At 45.0% G+C, this 20,806-nt stretch overlaps 1 protein-coding gene across 1 annotated transcript; it reads right to left on the reverse strand.

Annotated features, from left to right (window-relative positions):
- Positions 1-6,077: 6,077 nt before the first annotated feature.
- On the reverse strand, positions 6,078-7,019 carry LOC109253956 (olfactory receptor 2Z1). Its single transcript, XM_019427415.2, has one exon. It carries the CDS (start codon positions 7,017-7,019, stop codon positions 6,078-6,080), a length of 942 nt encoding a protein of 313 aa, XP_019282960.2.
- Positions 7,020-20,806: the final 13,787 nt, after the last annotated feature.

Consider the following 20,806-nt stretch of genomic DNA (forward strand, 5'->3'; position numbering starts at 1 on the left):
GGAATCTAACATCGAGCATGGAGACTACAGTTGACAATACTGTATTATATACTTTGAAGTTGCTGAGAGAGTGACTCTCTAATATCGTCACGACATACCAGAAAAAATAATTATATGAGTTGATGGAGCTGTTCACTAACCTTATTTTGGTCATCATTTTGCAGTATATATGTGTATCAAATCAACATACTGTATACCTTATACTTACACACTGCTGTTTGTCAATTTCATCTCAATAAAGCTGTAAAAAAAAAAAAGAGGTACAAACACAACTGGATACCTACATTCAAAAGGATGAAGGGAGAGAAGACTGAGTGGCTCAGTCAGTTGAGCTTCCAACTCTTGATTCTAGCTCAGGTCATGATCCCAGGGTCATGGGATCAAGCCCCGCATCAGGCTCTGCACTGAGCATGGAGTCTGCTTAAGATTCTTTGTTTCGCTCTCTCTCCCTCTGCCCCCTCCCCCGCTTGCGCTCTCTTTCCCTCTCTAAAATAAAATTTAAAAAACAAAAATAAAAATAAGTAATAAAAAGATGAAGTTAGACCCCTTCCTTCACACCTTATACAAATATTTGCTTACATCTTAGATATGACAACAAAAGGACAAGCAACAACAACAAAAAATAGATAACTAGGACTTCATCAAAATTGAGAGCTTTTGTACAAACGACACTATCAAGAGTGTGAAAAGACCACCTATAAAATTGGAGGAACTATCTGTAAAGCATAAAAGGGTCTAGTATCAGAGTATAATAAGAATTCTTACAACTCAACCACAAAAATCAGACAACCCAATTTAAAAATGGGGAAAAGCCAAGAACCATAAAATACCTAGGAATAAACCTAACCAAAGAGGTAAAAACTATGCTGAAAACTATAGAAAACTTATGAAAGAAATTGAAGAAGACGCAAAGAAATGGGAAAAAAAAAATCCATGCTCATGGATTGGAAGAACAAATATTGTTAAAATGTCGATACTCCCCAAAGCAATCTACACACTCAATGCAATCCCTATCAAAATAACACTAGCATTCTTCACAGAGCTAGAACAAACAATCCGAAAATTTATATGGAACCAGAAAAGACCCTGAATAACCAAAGTAATGTTGAAAAAGAAAACCAAAGCAGGAGCCATCACAATCCCGGACTTTAGTCTGTATTACAAAGCTGTAATCATCAAGACACTATGGTATTGGCACAAAAACAGACACATAGACCAATGGAATAAAACAGAATAGATAAACCAGAATTGGACCCACAAATGTATGGCCAACTAATCTTTGACAAAGCAGAAAAGAATATTCAATGGAATAAGGACAGTCCTTTCAGCAAGTGATGCTGGGAAAACTGGACAGCAACATGCAGAAGAATGAACCTGGACCACTTTCTTACACCATACACAAAAGAAACTCGAAATGGATGAAAAACCGAAATGTGAGACAGGAAACCATCTCCTCTAGGAAATCCTAGAGGAGAAAACAGGCAACAACCTCTCTGACCTCAGCCTCACCAATTTCTTACTCAACACATCTCCAGAGGCAAGGGAAATAAAAGCAAAAATGAACTATGGGGACCTCATCAAGATAAAAAGCTTCTGCACAGCAAAGGAAACAATCAACAAAACTAAAAGGCAACCAACGGAATGGGAGAAGATATTTGCAAATGACATGTCAGATAAAGGGTTAGTATCCAAAATATATAAAGAATTTACCAAACTCAACACCCAAAAAACAAGTAATCCAGTGAAGAAATGGGCAGAAGACATGAATAGACACTTTTCCAAAGAAGACATCCAGATGGCTAACAGACACATGAAAAAATGCTCAACATCACTCATCATCAGGGAAATATAAATCAAAACCCCAATTAGATACCACATCATACTGGTTGGAGTGGCTAAAATTAACAACTCAGGCAACAACACATGTTGGCGAGGATGTGGAGAAAGGGGAACCCTCTTGCACTGTTGGTGGGAATGCAAACTGGTACAGCCACTCTAGAAAACAGTGTGGAGGTTCCTCAAAAAATTAAAAATAGAATTATCCTACAACCCAGCAATAGCACTACTAGGAATTTATCCAAAGGATACAGGAGTGCTGATTCATAGGGGCACATGTATCCCAGTGTTTATGGCAGCACTATCAACAATAGTGAAATTATGTAATGAGCCCAAATGTCCAACTGATGAATGGATAAAGAAGATGTGGTTTATATATACAACAGAATACAGAATGCAATGAAAAAGAATGAAGTCTTGCCATTTGCAGCAACATGGATGGAACTGGAAGATACTATGCTAAGTGAAATAAGTCATCCAGAGAAAGACAGACATCATATGTTTTTACTCATATGTGGAATGTGAGAAACTTAACAGAAGACCATAGGGGAAAGGAAGGGAAAAAAATAGTTAGTGAGAGCAAGGCAAACCATAAGAGACTCTTAAATATAGAGAACAAACTGAGGGTTGATGGGGGGATCTGTGGGGGGAGGGGAAAATGGGTGATGAGCTTTGAGGAGGGCACTTGTTGGGATAGGCACTGGGTGTTGTATGTAAGTGATGAATCATGGGAATCTACTCCTGAAGCCAAGAGCACACCGTATACACTGTATGTTAGCTAACTTGATGATAGATAGATGATAGATAGATAGATAGATAGATAGATAGATAGATAGATAGATATAGATGTTTAAAATGGGCAAAAGACTTGAGAGGCGCCTGGGTGGCTCAGTCAGTTAAGTGTCCAACTTTGGCTCAGGTCATGATCTCACAGTTCATGGGATTGAGCCCCACATTGGACTCTGTGCTGACAGTGTGGAGCCTACTTGGGATTTGCACTCTCTCCTCTCTGTCTGCCCCCACCCCGCCACCGCTCATAGTCTTGCTCTTTCTCAAAATAAATAATAAACTTTTTTTTAAAATGGGCAAAAGACTTGAACAGACATTTCTTCAAAGAAGAGGTGTGTGTGTGTGTGTGTGTGTGTGTGTGTGGCCAACAAGCACATGAAAAAATGTTCAACATCATTAGTCATTAAGGGAATGCAAATTAAAATTACAATAACATACACTCATACCCTCTAGGATGGCTATAATTTTAAAATGAAAAATAAAGGCGTGCCTGGCTGGCCCAGTTGGTAAGCATATGGCTCTTGATCTCAGGGTTGTGAGTTTGATCCCATGTTGGGTGTAGAGATTACTTAAAAATAAAATCTTTTTTGGGACACCTGCGTGGCTCAGTCGGTTAAGCATCCAACTTCGGCTCAGGTCATCATCTCAAAGTTTGTGAGTTTGAGCCCCTCATCAGGCTCTGTGCTGACAATTTGGAGCTTGGAGCCTGCTTCAGATTCTGTGTCTCCCTCTCTCCCTGCTCATGCTCTCTCTCTCAAAAATAAATAAACATTAAAAAAATTAAAAATAAAATATTTTTAATGGAAAATAAGTGTTGGTTAGGATGTAAATAAATTGGAATCCTCGTGGAAACGTACAATGGTGCAACCACTTTCACAAGGGTGAAAAATTGTTCAGTGGTTCATCAAGAAGTTAAATGCAAAATTACCATATAACCCAGCAATTCAATCCCTAGGTATATACCAAAAAGGGTTAAAAACAGATATTTAAACAAAAGCATGTACATGAATGTTCATAGCAGCACTATTCATACTCACCAAAAGGTGGAAATAGCCCAAATACCTATCAGTGGGTGAATGAACAAATCAAATATGGTATATCTATACAGTGGAGTGTTATTCAGCCATAGAAATGCAGTGCTGATACATACTACATACTACAACATGGATGAATCTTGAAAGCATTATACCAAGTAAAAGAATTTAGACACAAAAGGTTATATAGGGGCAACTGGGGGGCTCAGTGGGTTAAACATCTAACTTTGGTTCAGGTCATGATACAGCTCGTGAGTTCGGGCCCTGTGTGGGGCTCTCTGCTGTCAGCACAGAGCCCACTTCATATTGCATTATTTCATTTATGTGAAACATTTAAAATAGGTAAATGAATAGAGACAGAAAGCAGATTAGTGCTTGCCAGAGTATGGGGGGAATGGGCATGCTTAATGGGCATGGAGTCCCCTTTTGGGATGATGAAAATGTTTTGGAAATAGAGGCAATGGTTGTGCAACATTGTGAATGTATTAAACACCATTGAATTGTACAGTTTAAAATGGCTAATTTTATATTATGTGAAATCTACTTGAATAAAAAAGATTGTCGGATTGAATAAAAAAACAAGACCCAGTTCTATGATGCTGCCTACAATAAATGTACTTTAATGTTTACTTATTTTTTTTTTAATTTTTTTTCAACGTTTTTTATTTATTTTTGGGACAGAGAGAGACAGAGCATGAACGGGGGAGGGGCAGAGAGAGAGGGAGACACAGAATCGGAAACAGGCTCCAGGCTCCGAGCCATCAGCCCAGAGCCTGACGCGGGGCTCGAACTCACGGACCGCGAGATCGTGACCTGGCTGAAGTCGGACGCTTAACCGACTGCGCCACCCAGGCGCCCCTAATGTTTACTTATTTTTGAGGGGAGAGTGCAGAAAAAGAGGGAGACACAGAATCCAAAGCACGCTCCAGGCTCTAAGCTGTCAGCACAGAGCCTGATGCGGGGCTCGAACTCACGGACTGTGAGATCATGACCCTGAGCCGAAGTCGGACACTTCACCGACTAAGCGACCCAGGCGCCTCAAATGTACTTTAAATAGAATGACATAAACAGGTAAAATTATGGAACAAAATATGCCATGCTAATACCAGTCAAAAGAAAGCTTAAAAGCTGCATCAATAAAGGAGAAAGTATATTTAAGAGCAAATATGATGCATCCATACAGTAAGATACTGCTTGATATCTATGATAAACTTGATAAACTAAGAGTACATACAACAAGAATGAATCTCAGAATAACAATGTTGAGTGAAAGAAGCTACACAAAAACAGAGTATATACTCTGCAATTCCATTTATATGAAACTCCACAAGACGCAAACTGATCTATGGTGACAAAGCAGATCAGTGACTGCTTGGAAAGGATGGGAGAAAGGAGTGACAAAGAAGCAGAAGGAAACTGTTGGGAGTGATGTGTACTTTCACTGCCTCGATAGTGGTAATTATTGTACACACATATACATAAGTCAAAACTCATCAGATTTTACACTTTAAATATGTAACCACCTTGTTGTATGTCAATTTTACCTCAATAAAGCTGTTAAAGTATTTTTTAAGTTGACTATTGCCTAACAGCTGGATATTTATCCACAAGAAGTTAAAATAAGCACCCCTCCCCCCCCAAAAAAAATATTAAGTGTTTGTTGACAAAATAACCAGACCCTGGTCAAGAGCGGACATCTTCATAAGACTCAAAGTTAACAAATATTTCATAAATACTGTTAAATTTCACACACACACACCCCTTACCATTCAAAGGAGCAACTCACATTTTCAAGAATCTGGTGGTCTTCCATATATTCTCTGGCCCAACCACCATCCCAGCACACATACACACACACTAAACCTATAAAAATGAGGAGGTCACTGCTTCATATAGTCACACAGTCTCTTGGGGGCTGTCTTTGGCCTCAGAGAACCATGGGTTCAAGTCAAGCTCTACCACTTTCTCGAAGTGTGACCATCTGTAAGTTATTTTCCCTCTTGAGTCTTGTTTCTCTTACACATAAACATCATGAAAGTCCTACATCTCAAAAGCCATTGTTAAGGACAGAATAACATTCATTTAGCAGGTAAAATGGTCAACAAGTGCTCATTAGTACTAATATAATTATCAACAGGGAGATCTCAACTTTACAAAGCAGGGCCCTCTATTCATGTAAATAGTACTAAAGAATAGAGGCAGAATCTACTATAAGTGATTGGGACAGCTACCTTTGTTTTCCACAAGTCCATGGAAGGAAACATGAACCCAACAAGTCATAGGATGGGAAGAAGCTGGACAGGCCCTTAGCCTTGACTATAAGGCTCTGGTAGCTGGACCACAAATTGGTGCTTTGGGGAAATGGGAGTGGGGGAATGAAGAACCGCTGGGATCACGCCAGCAACCCCTGGGTGGTCATCACTTTGGCCTGAGCCCAGCTCTGCTGAGCATTTTGACCAAAGCCATCCGCACCTCCCTATTTCTCAGACTGTAGATAAGGGGGTTGAGTGTGGGAGTGACAAGGCTGTAGAATAGGGAGACCACGTTGTCCTGGTGTGGGCTGTGGTAGGCACCCGGCACCATGTACATGAACACGGCAGCACCATAAAAGAGTCCCACTACTGTGATGTGCGAGGAGCAGGTGGTGAAGGCCTTGTTTCTGGCCTCCTCAGAGCGCATGCGTATAACGGCCCCCAGCACGTGGCCATAGGAGATGGCAATGAGGGAAAGGGGAAGGACAAGGATCAGCACCCCAGAGGTGGACAGCGCCAACTCGTAGGCGGAGGTGTCTGCACAGGAGAGCTTCAGCAGGGCTGGGACCTCGCAGAAGAAGTGGTCCACGATGCGGGAGGCACAGTAGGGGAAGTGCAGAGTGATGGAGGTCTGAATGGAGGCATTGAGCACACCTGCCAGCCAGGAGGAGCCCACCATGAGCAGGCACACCTGACGCCTCATGAGCACAGGATACTGTAGAGGGTGACACACAGCAACATAACGGTCATAGGACATCAGGGCCAACAGGATGCCCTCAGCCACACCCAACAGGGTCAGGAAGAATATTTGAGCTGCACAACCCTCAAAGGAGATGGAACCTTCTCCCTGCAGGAAGTGGGATGCCATCTTGGGGATGGCGACCAGGGGAAAGCCAACATCAAACACAGAGAGCTGACTGAGAAGAAAGTACATGGGTGTGTGGAGCCGGGAGTCCATGCAGATCAGGAAGAGCAGAATGGTATTTCCCAGGAGGCCCACGGTAAACGTGGAAGCCACCAGGGAGAAGAGTAGCTGACGTGAACCTGAGTGACTGAAGAGGCCCACTAGAATGAAGTCAGAGGTCACTGACTGATTCGCATCCCCCATGTTTCACACAACGTACTTTTGCTGGAGGAAGGATACCAATGGCAAGATGCCTGAGTGGGGATGGCAAATAAGTTTCTACCCACGTGCCAACCGCCTCCACTTGGTAGTGGCTGCCTGGAGAAGTATTACAAGGTCACAGCTAGAATCAGCGGTTGGAAATGCCATAATCAGTGAATGACGTCTGTCACAGGCATGGGATGGGACAGCAACAACTTGCGTCTCTGAACAAGATACTTGGTCACACCCTAGTAAAGAGCGACACACTGATTCTTGAGGTCCAAACATTGAAGTCCAAGTCAAAGACGGTAACTCAGCTCCAGTAGAATGTTTCAATACCTCTCCTTCCAATGGTCCTGGGGCCAAAGCAGAGGTGAGATTCCAAAAAGGCTGGGTGGTGAAATGGAGGGTGACGGAGCCAAAGCAATAAACCAAGGAAGAAAACAGAGAAAGGTCTAGGTCCAAGAGCCTGGATGAGAACACGGGGGAAAGAGAAATCAATGATGAGTCTGTACTGGGTCAAACTGAGGGTATGAATCTCCAGAGGGCGTGAGCCACAGAGGGTGGCTATGGGTGACAGCAGGTTGGGGAATCAAACAGCCTGGAGTTGGGTGGGGAGAGGAGTTGTCAGTCAGCTCAGCTGTTATTGGTGATTTTGTTGCATTGGGTGAAGAGTAGTGACCTGTGGAGAGTCTGACTCAATTTCAAGTAAGGTACCAGGCCTAGAAGGTTGTGTCTAATATCACCTGGGAGAATGAGGCAGACAAAAAAGAGGACCACGGATTAGAGGGAGCTACACACTTAAACTGGGAATACTTAATTCTCCTGGCACCCTCCAAGCCTCCGGGCAAACCGAGCTTGCCCTGGAATCCCATGCACCACCCACAACTCCAACAGTGGACAGTGCAAGACCAAAAGAATGTCTATTCCCAACTGCAGGTGATTAGAGAATCAACAAGACTGGCCATTTAAGGGCAAGTGGATTTTACAGAGGGCCTCACTGGAGCTCTTTTTCCTAAGGCTGCCATCCTCACTCAGAAGGCCTTAAAGGCTGTTTAATTATCCAACATCCTGATTTTCCCATCACATCCAAGCTCCCAACCTACCATTCACCCATGCATTCAATAAAATTGGGCCTAAGATAAGCTGGGCATAAGATATCCAGAGGTGAAGCACCCTAGGCAAGGTCCCTCTACCTGCACCCCACATACTCCATCAGGATACTGATGACAAACAAGGAGATAAATGGACAAGATCTTTGTGATAGAGGGAAAGTACATTGAGGGAAGTGAATAGGATGTTCTGAGGAAATGACTGCTAACACCACAGGGCATAGTCAGAGAAGTGTCTTGGGACAGATGCCCTCAGTATCTGAAGAGCTTCTATGAGAGGGATGCTGTGTCAGGGAACCAAGTGACTCCTGATACTGGGAGGTGAATGTTAGTGAAGCCAGATGGGTGCTTCACCCTAACAAAGAACTTTCTAACTGTGAAATCCAACCAAAAATGGAATGGGCTGCCTCACTGGCAGCATTTTCCAAAGTCAGTTGATGATGTTAGGAAGTTAAGATAATAGTCCTGTGGTTATAAAAGTTAGAGTTTGAGAAGGAAAGTGAGCATTGATCAAATCATGTCAGAATAGTCTAATCAACAACATAATGGAGACACATGCGTGAGGCTTTGGGTACCAAGGGGATGAAATTCTGCCTTGGGTGGGGTCAGAGAGGACTTCACAGAGGAGGCATTGGAGCTGGGTTTTGAAGATCGGGTAGGAGTTTTACAGGCAGCCAGAAGAAGGAAAGTTGTTCCAGGCAGAAGAAATAGACCACACAGAATTATTGCTTAGGAGAGTGTACCCAAGGGTCGGATTAAAATGAGCTTGGACCCCAGCTCAACTAGTTTGTAGCGGCTCGACCTTGGGTATCTACTTAACCTCAGTTTCTTCATCCATCAAATGGATGACAGTAATCTATGTTAAAGCACAGTTGTAAAGATTAAAGGATGAATGTTCAGAGCTCAGTGTCTGACATGTGGCAAGTGCTCAATAAATATATATAAATTGATATAATTTACATAAATATAATTATACATAAAATCTACAAATTATATAATTGTTATAGAATTATTACTAATTCTCTAGAGAGGAAATGCATTAGAGATTGCTAGTTGATGCGTGCTTAGCACAAGGCCAGACACATAAAACCTTCTCAGTGTTGGCTGATTGTTATTATCACTCAACATTGTGGCTCCTTCCATGGTCTGACCCTGTCCAGCTCCGTCAATCTCTTTAGTGCTTCTCTGTGATGCCCTCGTCCTGTGTAGAAACCCACCTGCCCCTTCTCTGGCCTCTAAGACCCCTTAGCAGCGTCTCCCAAACTCCACTCAACCCCAGATCCATTAGCCTATAGCAGGGTTTTTCCACCGTGGCGTTATCTGGGGACAGATAATTTTTTGTGGTGGGAAACTGTTCTGTGCATTGTATGAAGTTTAGCAGCATCCCTGGATCTCAACCCACGAGATGCCAAGAGCATCCCCCACCACTGCCTCTCATCATGAAAACCAAAACTGGCTCCATATGTCCTCAGGGAGGCAGAATCACCCCTTGTTGAGAACCTCTGGCTTAAAGACAGGATAATTGTAACCTGTACATTTTCCTCAATGCCTCTTCCAGATGTTTATTCTTAAATTGGATTAAGCTCAGACCCCGCATAAATCCTGGGAATATCTTACTATTTCCATGACTCCATACAGAAAAAAAATTAATTCTTGCAATTTTTCTGCCATCTTATAGCCAACCAACCCCCCCCCCCCCAAACAAACACCAAGTATCCCAGCCAGTGAAATAGCTTTTACTACAGGCTCCTGTCAAGGGCTATTTAAATGTCCAAATGAACCTGATCTCACTCTATCATTCACATAGACTTACCCTAAAAGAAACGGACACCAATTAAGGACTGACTGACACCAATTAAGGACTGTCCAATTAAGGACTCACTTAGCAAGCATCTGGCTAAGTGTTTTGTGTGCTTAACACTTTAATCTTCAAGTCTTGGAGATGGTTGCACAACAATATGAATGTACTTAATGCTGTGAATAGTACACTTATAAGTGGTTAAAACTGTAAATTTGTTACATGTATTTTATCACAATTTGACCCCTGCCTGTAGGCATTGTTTTATCTGCATTTTTTTTACAAGAAGACATATATGGGTTCAGAGAAGTGTAGGGAGTTGCCCAGCACCACCCAGCAAAGAAGTAACAGCTGAAATCTAAACAGAATAGGAATCTGATTCCAAAGTCCCTGTTTTCCCCTTTGCATACTGCACACTCCCCCAAACACCATAATACACATTTCAGAATTTGTTACACATATTTACATACTCAGTCCTGTGTGCCCCCAAACGAGCCTTTCCTTCGAGGGTGCCCAGATGTTCCCCCCTGTTATGCAAACAATTCCTGGGTTTTTGGTATCTTGGTGGCTGGAGATTCTGGTTGTGATCCCCTTGTGTCCTGAGCTTTTGACAAACTCTTTCCCCTCAAGACCTCTTCCTGAAGAAGATTGCCATCCACCCAGCCTCTGCCCTGCAAGCGAGACAGGCAGGGGTGGGCAGAGGTAGCCACGACTCACTCAAATCTGGGCTGGATCACCTGGGACTCCTAAATCAGTACTTTTCTTCTGGCTTGAAGAGGAGCCCTTTGGGCAAGTTTCCAAGATGCTCCTTCACCACTTCCTTTCCCCACTGTCCTCAGTAGTGCCAAAATGTGGGTCTGGGGGGGGGGGTCTCTTGCTGACGCCAAGAGACCAAGGAAAAGACACTGACATTATTCACCTTCCTGTTGCCCATACAACTTCCCATCTCCCCACCATGACTAGACATGATCTGGGCCCTTGGTAACCTAGCTACTCAAATGCAATTTGCAGGACCCTGCCATTTACATTGTCCGTTTATCCTCACATTCGATTACACCAGCTCAAGGATCCACAGCAGAGCTCGCTCAATAAATACTTGTTGAGTGTATCCATCCTGTAAGGGAAGCGATATTTTTGTTGGAACTAATGCTACCAATACATGGGCTGAGGAAGGGGACGTGACTTACTGAAAGTCACACAGCTACTGAGAGGGCCGGCTAGGATTTGGAATCAGCACATCCCTGGAAGTGGTTTCTTTCTTGCAGTCGATGCTCAGCTCTTGCGTCCAGGAAGTCAGAACTGAGAACTCCTTTGGGGAGGATCCCTGCTGTGGATGGCCAGTCCTCAGGAGGGAAGCTGAGGGTGCCCCCAACCCATGCCAGATGGGTGGTTCTGACCAAGGTCAGGGGCCCATATCTGGCTGCTTCCAACAGCTTTTATGGAAAGTCAACACGAGATGACCTTCAACATGGATTGAACATCCACATGGATCACCTTCTGCCATCTAGAGGCCTGGCCACCTTGGGTTCATAGCAGTGAAGACAGACAAGGAAAGAATAAACACTCAGTATAACAACTTCCTGCAGGTTGGCAAAAGTCAAAGAGGTGGACAAGAACTCATCCTTCCATCCAATACCCGTCAACCCAACATGTCTACGGAAAACAATACCAGCAGCTCTTCAGATCCATCCTGCCACCAATGTCTAATCTCTAAATCATGCCTGGAGCTTCAACATCCCCACAAGCCTGGGCTCCAAGTTCTTGCCCCCCACCCAGCAGGGTCTGCATGTGGCATGAAGGACCTTTCTCAATACCCCATAAGCATGTCAACACCTCTCATTCTAGGATAGCCCCTGATAAAATCTCCCTCGATTCCAGCATCAACCAGTGCTGCCTGTCTATGCAGAAACAGACATCATCATCTGGGGAATAGATGTCATAATCTGGGAGTGGGGACTCCATGGAGACCTGTCGCATCAGAAACCCCTATCTGCGAGAGAGGAAATTAGTTGCAGTGGGAGCCTAGAGCCCTTGATATTTTGTCCCTGGAGGCTGTGGAAAAATACTCATCTCTCAACTACAGAAAGGATGGGTAGCACTGATGTCAGTAAATGGATGTAACAGATGTCCAAGTCTTTTTGTTTGGGTCTAACCAGGAGGAGTAGATGAGGAATCCATTGCTGCAAATGGATCCCATGCTTGAAAAAAAAAAAATTTCTTTTTCATGTCCAGGAGGTTTCTTCTGAGTTAAATAATGAGGCAGCTATGGTGGTAAAACGCCCAAGAGGCAACTTCCCTGGGTGGAGGCATTTCCTCCTCTAGGGGCCTCCAAGACTCAGGAGATGCAATGATCCAAAGACAGATGGTTCTAGTGCCTGTGAGCTTATTGTGTATCCACAGCTGAGCCAAGAGAAAGGGGAGAGCCCAGAGAGCCAAGCTACCTTAGGCAGGGATGCCCAGTGCAGGAAGTCACAGACAAGCCTCCCGAGGCCAAGTGAGTGACCGAGAGTGTTACTCAAACCAAAGCTGAATCAGAAAGATGGAAACTAGTGGAATCAGGATAGAAGCAGGAATGAGTGACCTGCGTTAAGGACTTGATATATAGCAGACAACTACCAGCCAATTCCTTGTGCTGTGCCACCTGCCGTACATCCAAGCCCATGGCAGGCATTAGTAATTGGCCTCATGGCTTTCTACTTCTGAGCCTGGATGGAGCTTCCCAACTCGGCACGCCAAACAGTCAGCCCTTACAAATTGGATTTGACATTCGCCATGAAATTTTTCCAAGCAGATACTAGACCGGTACTCAAAGCAGTTGTGACAGTCTGTATGGAGACAAGGAGTTTGCACCAGAAAGTTATTCAACACACTGCTCCCTTAACTGAGAACATCTTCCTCTGGAAGAAATGCCAGCTGAACTAAATCATAGTTATATTGTTCATTTACAGTCTGTTTCAAGGTCCTGTTTTCCTCAAGGGCCACTATCAGTTCATGGGCTACACTTGGAGTAACACTGCCACAGACCGTGAGTTCCTTGACAGCAAGACTCCTGCGACTACTCGTTTCTGTGCCACTGGTACCCAAAGCACATGGACACATGGATGTTTATGGAACAGGAAGGGCTGGAACAGACAGGATTTGGGGAAGAGAAATCAAGATATGGAGTAGTGGGGAGTGGGTCTTGAATCCTCAACGCCTAGCATGTTGAACTGCATCAAGAGTGGATGGATGGATGGAAGGAAGGAAGGAAGGAAGGAAGGAAGGAAGGAAGGAAGGAAGGAAGGAGGGAGGGAGGAAGGAAGGAAGGAGGGAGGGAGGGAGGGAAGGAGGGAAGGAAGGAGGCAGGGAAGGAGGGAAGGAAGGAGGGAGGGAGGGAGGGAGGAAGGAAGGAGGGAGGGAGGGAGGGAAGGAGGGAAGGAATAAAGGAAGGAAGGAGGGAGGGAGAGAAGGAGGGAAGGAAGGAAGGAATAAAGGAAGGAAGGAGTGAGGGAGAGAGAGAAGGAAGGAAGGAGGGAGGAGAGGGAGGAAAGGAAGGAAGGAAGGAAGGAAGGAAGGAAGGAAGGAGGGAAGGAAGGAAGGAGGGAGGGAAGGAAGGAAGGAGGGAGGGAAGGAAGGAGGGAGGGAGAGAAGGAAGGAGGGAGGGAGGGAAAGAAGGAAGGAGGGAAGGAAGGAGGGAGGGAAGGAAGGAAGGAGGGAGGGAAGGAAGGAAGGAGGGAGGGAAGGAGGGAGGGAAAGAAGGAAGGAGGGAAAGAAGGAAGTAGGGAGGGAAGGAAGGAGGGAAGGAAGAGGGAAGGAGGGAAGGAAGAGGGAGGGAGGGAAGGAGGGAGGGAAGGAAGGAAGGAGGGAGGGAGGGAGAGAAGGAGGGAAGGAAGGAGGGAGGGAAGGAAGGAAGGAGGGAAGGGAGGAAGGAAGGAGGGAAGGGAGGAAGGAAGGAGGAAGGAAAGAAAGAAGGAAGGAGGAAAGGAAGGAGGGAGGGAAGGAAGGAGGGAAAGAAGGAATGAGGGTAAGAAGGAAGGAGGGAAGGAAGGAAGGAGGGAGGGAAGGGAGGAAGGAAGGAAGAAGGAAGGAAGAAAGGAGTGAGGGAGGGAAGGAAGGAAGGAAGGAGCCATGCTTAAAGTAATTTGCCCTTTTATGTTGACAAGCCATCATCACCTTTTTCTTTGGAGGAGATAAGCCTAAGATTATGGAAATCGCTAGAAAATAATTATGAAACAGCAAGTCTTTTCTCAGTTTTTCTAACTTCTTACCTGAAAATTTTTAAATGTGCAGAAAAGCACATCCATATATCTCTCACCATTTTTTCTCTCTTTATATGCACATAAACACACACACACTTCTTTTATTGAGATGAAACTCACATAAGCACACAATTAATACTTTTAAAGAGTACAATTCGGCGGGACTTAGTACATTCACAGTGCTGTGCACTCATCACCTTGATCTAGTTCCAAAACATTTTTGTCCTCCCAAGGAGACCCCATGCTCATGAAACAGTCACTCCCATTAACCCCAGACTGCTGTCTGTATCCACAGATTTTACCTATTGTGGATATTCCATATTAATAGAATCATACAATCGGTGACCTTTTGCATCTGAATTCTTTTGCTCAGCATAATATTTTTGAGGCCCATCCATGTTGTAGCATTGTTATAGGCTGAATCATATCCCCTTAAAATTCATATGTGGAAATTCTAAACCACCCCCCCCAGGACATCAGAACATGATTGTCTTTAGAGATAAGGTCTTTAAATGACTAATTAAATTGAAATGAGATCATTAGGGCAGGCCCTAATTCAATAAGACCTGGGTCCTTATACCAGAGGAGATTAGCTAGAACATCAGCAAGATGGCAGGCAGAATGGGGAGCCTCAGACTTCCTTTCCCACGGGGACACACCAATTCAACCACACATGGATTGAGTCCCTTTGTGAAAAGTTCAGACACTACTTGAGGGGCTCCTGCACCCCCTCAAGCATGAGACTGGTTGCATCAAAGCCAACAGGAAAGTACCTGGCACCTTCTCACCATAATCTCTCCCCGACCACAGCACCACACAATCAGGAGGAAGCCCCCCAGCCGCCTTCTGATCCTTGAGGAGGGAAGGAAAGGACTGGGCTGTAATCTAAAATTTGAAGGGGGCTGCCTGAGGGACTGATTTCTGTTATGCCTGAGTCTGAGCACTGGTGGGAAGGTGGCCCAGATCCAGAGCCACTGAGAACAAAGGTGAGGATTTGGACAAGTATGTCCTCACTGGCTGCAGACCTTGACCTACCTCAACACAGAGCAAGTGGAACACACAACCCAAGTCCTAGCTGCCTGTGCAGGGAAAGAATTGGACCATTCAGCCAACATTCGGGGTAGCTACCCAAAGAACTGGCTTCTGTGAGAGAGTCTTTTCTGGGAATCAACCAGTCCAAAACAAAACAAAACAAAAAACAAAACAAAACACAAACACCTAACAACAACAACACATCTACCATTAAGGAAGCTTCAAGGAAATAACCCACCCAGATCACCCTGAATAGAGAAACAAAGTAAATGAGACTACCTCGTGTGCACAGAGCTTGCAAACACTGTTTTACCCAATTAACCAAACAGTATCAAGGGACAGAGACCACACAACAGTCATATTGAAACTGAAAGCACTTTAGAGGAAACAGACTGAGGGAAGAAATCAAAAAGAAACTCTTAGTAACATTAGAGCTATAACTGGCTAGAACCCAGAGGTGTAACTAAAAAGACTGTATATGTGAAAAAAAAATTTTTTTTCTTTAAAGAAAAAGATGTTAGAATTTTTTTTAATGATATGAGAAATGAAAAAACTCAATAGGAGGATTAAAATACAAAATGGGGGTGGGGGGCGCCTGGGCGGGGCGGGGGGGGGGGGCTCAGTCTATTGAACATCCAACTCAGTTCAGGTCATGATCCCAGGGTCACAGGATGGAACCCCACGTGGGATCTCCGTGCTGAGCATGATGCCTGCTTGGAATTCTCTCTCTACCCCTGTTCTCTCTCTCTCTCTCACAAAATTATTTAAAAAAAAAAAAAAAATATATATATATATATATATATATATATAGTGTGTGTGTGTATATATATATATATATATATATATATATATATATACTATATATATAGTATAGTATAGGAAAACACCACAAAAGAACAAAAAAAAAAAACACAAAGGAACAAAAAGATGCAGAGAAAAACAGTAAAGAAATAGTAAATCAGAGAATCAATCCAGATGGCCCAATATCAAAACAGTAGGCATTTCAGAAGTATGGAAATATGGGACAAGAAGTGTTTCCTGAATGAAACTTGTGAATTTCAAGATTCAAAACTGCTCACTCGTATGTGGAATTTAAGAAACAAAACATAGGGGAAGGGAAGGAAAAATAAGATAAAAACAGAGGGGGAGGGGCGCCTGGGTGGCGCAGTCGGTTAAGCGTCCGACTTCAGCCAGGTCACGATCTCGCGGTCCGTGAGTTCGAGCCCCGCGTCAGGCTCTGGGCTGATGGCTCGGAGCCTGGAGCCTGTTTCCGATTCTGTGTCTCCCTCTCTCTCTGCCCCTCCCCCGTTCATGCTCTCTCTCTGTCCCAAAAATAAATAAAAAACATTGAAAAAAAAAATTTAAAAAAAAAAACAGAGGGGGAGGCAAACCACAAGAGACTCTTAACTATAGAGAACAAACTGAGGGTTGCTGGAGGGCAGGTGGATTAAATGGCTGATGGGCATTGAGGAGGGCATTTGTGATGCGCACTGGGTGTTTTATGTAAGCGATGAACCACAGAATTCTACTCCGGAAACCAATACAACGCTATATATTAACTAACTTGAATTTAAATAAATTTTGTAAAGAAAAAAATAATTGCTCAGCAGAATAAACAAAAAGAATGTACCCTATGGGATGCCCGGGTGACTCAGTCGGTTAAGCGTCCAACTTCAGCTCAGGTCATGATCTCACGGTTCGTGAGTTCGAGCCCCGCGTCGGGCTCTGTGCTGATAGCTCGGAGCCTGGAGCCTGCTTCAGATTCTCATTCTCTCTCTCTCTCTCTCTCTCTCTCTCTCTCTCTCTCTCTCTCTCTCTCTCTCTCCGCCCCTCCCCTGCTCGTGCTCTGTCTCCCTCTCAAAACTAAATATTCTTTTAAAGAAAGTTTTGAGACATTTACATAAATGTGAAAGCTTCGGATTAAAAAACAAAACCATAAACAGAAAAAGGCTGTTTCTTGCCAGCACACCTGGCCAAAACTCATCTGCCAACACCAGCAACACCTGCGTAAAAGCTCTGCGTGAAGAACCACAGATGGCAGAACCGGTCCCATCCTCCCTGGAGAGACTGTGTCACTAAAAACCACACGGTGTGATGGACCTCACCCAGAAAGATGACGTGAAATGTCCCGATGTTTTGTCCACAGGCTGGCGAAACGAGACCTGCCCCTACGTAGCGTTATGCGTCTTGTTTGCAAGGGACAAAGGTGAAAGGCAAGTCTCCTGCTGGTTCCTTCCGTACCTCGCTCTGCAGTCCACTGAGCTGGGGCCGGGAGCAGACCCGTCTCACAGGGATTCCTGATAACACCTCCCTGGAATGCGTCACCCCCCACTGGGCCCACCAGCTCCTCCTCCATCCAAGCAGTGAGGAACAACCCGTCAAGGGGCTGAAGGCATTGCATCAAAAGCCCCTTCTGGCTTCTCCTTCCCACTGCAGAGAACGTTGATTACAGCGGAGTCAGGTGCCACATATCTAAAATTTGTCCCAGCAGAACATGAGAAAACAATGGCACTCAGCCCTTAATGGGCCACAGGAATGGTGGAGAGAGCACGGGCATGGGTGACCAAGGGGTGCTGGGCAGGGCCCTCCAAACACCACGGAACATTCTGAGTGGAAGGCTGAGGGGAGGAGTCTGTTTTAAGATAGAGGTTTATTATGATCCGGGCATGTGAGGCCAATGGGTTAGGAGAGCACCGCCATTGAAAGGCTGCCTTGTTACTCACAGTTCCCAAGGGGGGGGGGGTTGTGGCACACCATCGGGGTCCCCTCAGAGAAGCACCAGGGTCAGGCAGGAGACAGGCTTAGGACCCCCTAGTTTGAATAATTTCAGGGGCTGTCCCTTGTTGTCTGGTACCTGGCTCTGGGGTGGTCAGTGGAGGAGGACAGTGGCCCTGAGTGTGAAAGAAAGCCCCGCAGAGGAGGGGGAAGGGAACATGGGCTCTGGATTGCATGCTTTGCCCACGAAAGGTACACTGGGAAACAAGGTGTGTGCCATCTCTAGGAATTAGCTAGCCCTGGGCGGGAAGTCTCTCCCAGGTGAGCAAGGCCCCAAGGTGTCCAAGCACCAAAAATATAGAATGAAAAGGCATGATCGATACAATGTTTCCATTTGTTCTCCGGGGTTTATGGCAAGATTGCTTGGCTAATCAGTGGTTCTCAGTACGGGTTACACAGTAGATTCACCTGGAAGTTTTTGACGTTGTGACGCTTGGTTCCCACTGCAGGTCACGTGGGTCAGCAGTGCTGGGGAGTGGTACCTCCAAACTGAAGAATGGTCAGAACTGCTCACTCAACAGAGCTAGAGAGGGGAGCCTGGGTCCCGGCAAAAGCGGCATTTCCCCCACGTGAACAACACGCTCAACTCAGCAACCTGATCGTCTCTGGGGAGAGATCCACAGACGGCTTCCGTTGTGTTTGTTGTGGTGCTGTTGCCTGTGTTGGGTGGATACACACAGGCACTTGAATGTGTGTGTGTTCAGTCAAGCCTCATTATTCAGAGTCCACATTCGAGAATCCGCCTACTGATTTTTTTTGTAGTTTATTTATTTTGAGAAAGAGAGAAATACAAGACAGGCAGAGAGAGAGAGAGAGAGGGAGAGAGAGAGAGAGGTTCCCAAGCAGGCTCCCCACCGGTAGTGCAGAGCCTGATGCAGGGCTCAAACTCACGCACCGTGAGATCATGACCTGAGCCGAAACCAAGAGTCCGCTGCTCCACCGACTGAGCCCCCCAGGAGCCCTACTTGAATTTATTTGTAATCGCAAACTCAGTACTTCTGGGACTTTCACGGTCATTTGCAGACACACACAGAGCAACAAAAAATCTGAGTTGCCTACATGCTTCTTGCCCACCGAGATCCAACAAGGCAAATGGTGTGCTTTCTTGTTCTGCTCTCAGACCATACACAAGCGCCCTTTTCACGGTCTGTTTAGTGCCCCAGGTTTCACAGTTTTGTACTTTCCATCCATGGTTTCACTGTTTAAATTGGCCCAAAGCATAGTGCTGCCTAGAGCTCCCTCGTGCAAGAAGGCTGTGCTGTGCCTTGCAGAGAAAATGCATGTGCTAGACAAGCTTCATTCAGGCTTCAGGTATAGTGAGTGATGTTGGCTGTGAGTTCAGTGTTACTAAGGTCAATAATGTATATTGAATGTATCTTTAAACAAAAACACACAGGGGCACCTGGGTGGTTCAGTTAAGCGCCCAACTTCAGCTCAGGTCATGTTCTCACGGTTCGTGGGTTCGAGCCCCGCGTCGGGCTCTGTGCTGACAGCTCAGAGCCTGGAACCTGCTTCGGATTCTGTGTCTCCCTCTCTCTCTCTGCCCCTTCCCTGTTCTCCCTCTCTCTTGCTCTCAAAAATAAGTAAACATTAAAAAAATTAAATAAAAAAAGAAGCATGCCTTCTAATTTAAACAGATCAGTTGACTAGCTGATGAAAAGGTAACCAGAGTTCAGTAGTCACTAACTCCGTGTGAGTCGTGACGTTGTAGAACATTAACCACCACAATAAACAAAGACAAGCAGCCACTGATGGCCTGAGCAGTCTTGCTACAAACCCTGGAGAACAAATAGGAACACTGTATCAGTCATGTCTTTTATTCTGTACTTTTTCGGCTCTATTGAGATATAACTGACAGATAATGCTGTGTAAAGCGTGAGGCGTAGAATGACGGATACACTTACCAATTGCAAAACTGTTACCACCAGGTGTTTTACGTCATCACTGTTTTTGTGGTGAGAACAGGTGCACTGGCTTTTCAGCTTTCAAGTATGTAACACAGTATTGTTAACTACAGTGACTACCATACATTAGAGCCTCAGAACTTACTCATAACTAGAAGTTTGTACCCTTTGACCAACATCACCCTTTCCCCCACCCCCCAGCCCCTGGTAACCACCATTCTACTCTCTGTTTCTACAGATTCAGCTTTGTTCCAGTCCACATGTAAGCGAGATCACGCAGCGTCTGTCTTTCTCTGACTTGCTTACTTCGCGTAATGCCCTCAAGTGTCATCCAAGCTGTGCAAACGGCAGGGGTTCCTTTTTCCTCGTGGCTACATAACATTCATATCTCTATATAAAACTTTCTTGTGAGTTTTCCTTTCGTCTCCCAGATGTCTGCAAGGCTCCAGACAAGGCTCCTCAAAAGTCCAGCCTGCCAACCAGGAGCATCAACATTACCTGGAAGTTTCTTAGGAATGCAGATTTGGGGGGGGGGGGCTGGACCTGCTGAATCAGAATCTCTGAGCAGGATCAGAACTCTGTGTTTTAACAAGCCCATCTGAAGATGCTCATACACACTGAAGCATGAGAACCGCTGATCCAAGAGAACTTCCTCACAACCCCAGACTCCCGGTCCATCCTTTCTGATGGTCAGGAGAAATTAAGAATTTGAGAATGTTAAAAAAAAAAAAAAAAAAAAAAGAGGGGAGGGGGGACAGGACGGGAGGATGGGGAGGGGAGGGGGCAGGAGGAGGAGAAGCAGAATTTCAAAATGCTGAACATCCAAATCACCTGATCTCCACTGGCTTCACATTAAGATCTCCTGGGAGCTTTAAACAATCACGGATGCTTGGTCCCCATCTGCAGAACTCTGATGTAGTCGGTCGGGGAC

Source organism: Panthera pardus, unplaced genomic scaffold, assembly GCF_024362965.1.
Source record: "Panthera pardus isolate Hobbes unplaced genomic scaffold, ASM2436296v1 HiC_scaffold_8, whole genome shotgun sequence".
NCBI lineage: Eukaryota > Metazoa > Chordata > Mammalia > Carnivora > Felidae > Panthera > Panthera pardus.

What these genes read in the sequence shown, in the direction of transcription:
- LOC109253956 (XM_019427415.2), bottom strand. Translation starts at nt 7,019, where the DNA reads ATGGGGGATGCGAATCAGTCAGTGACCTCTGACTTCATTCTAGTGGGC.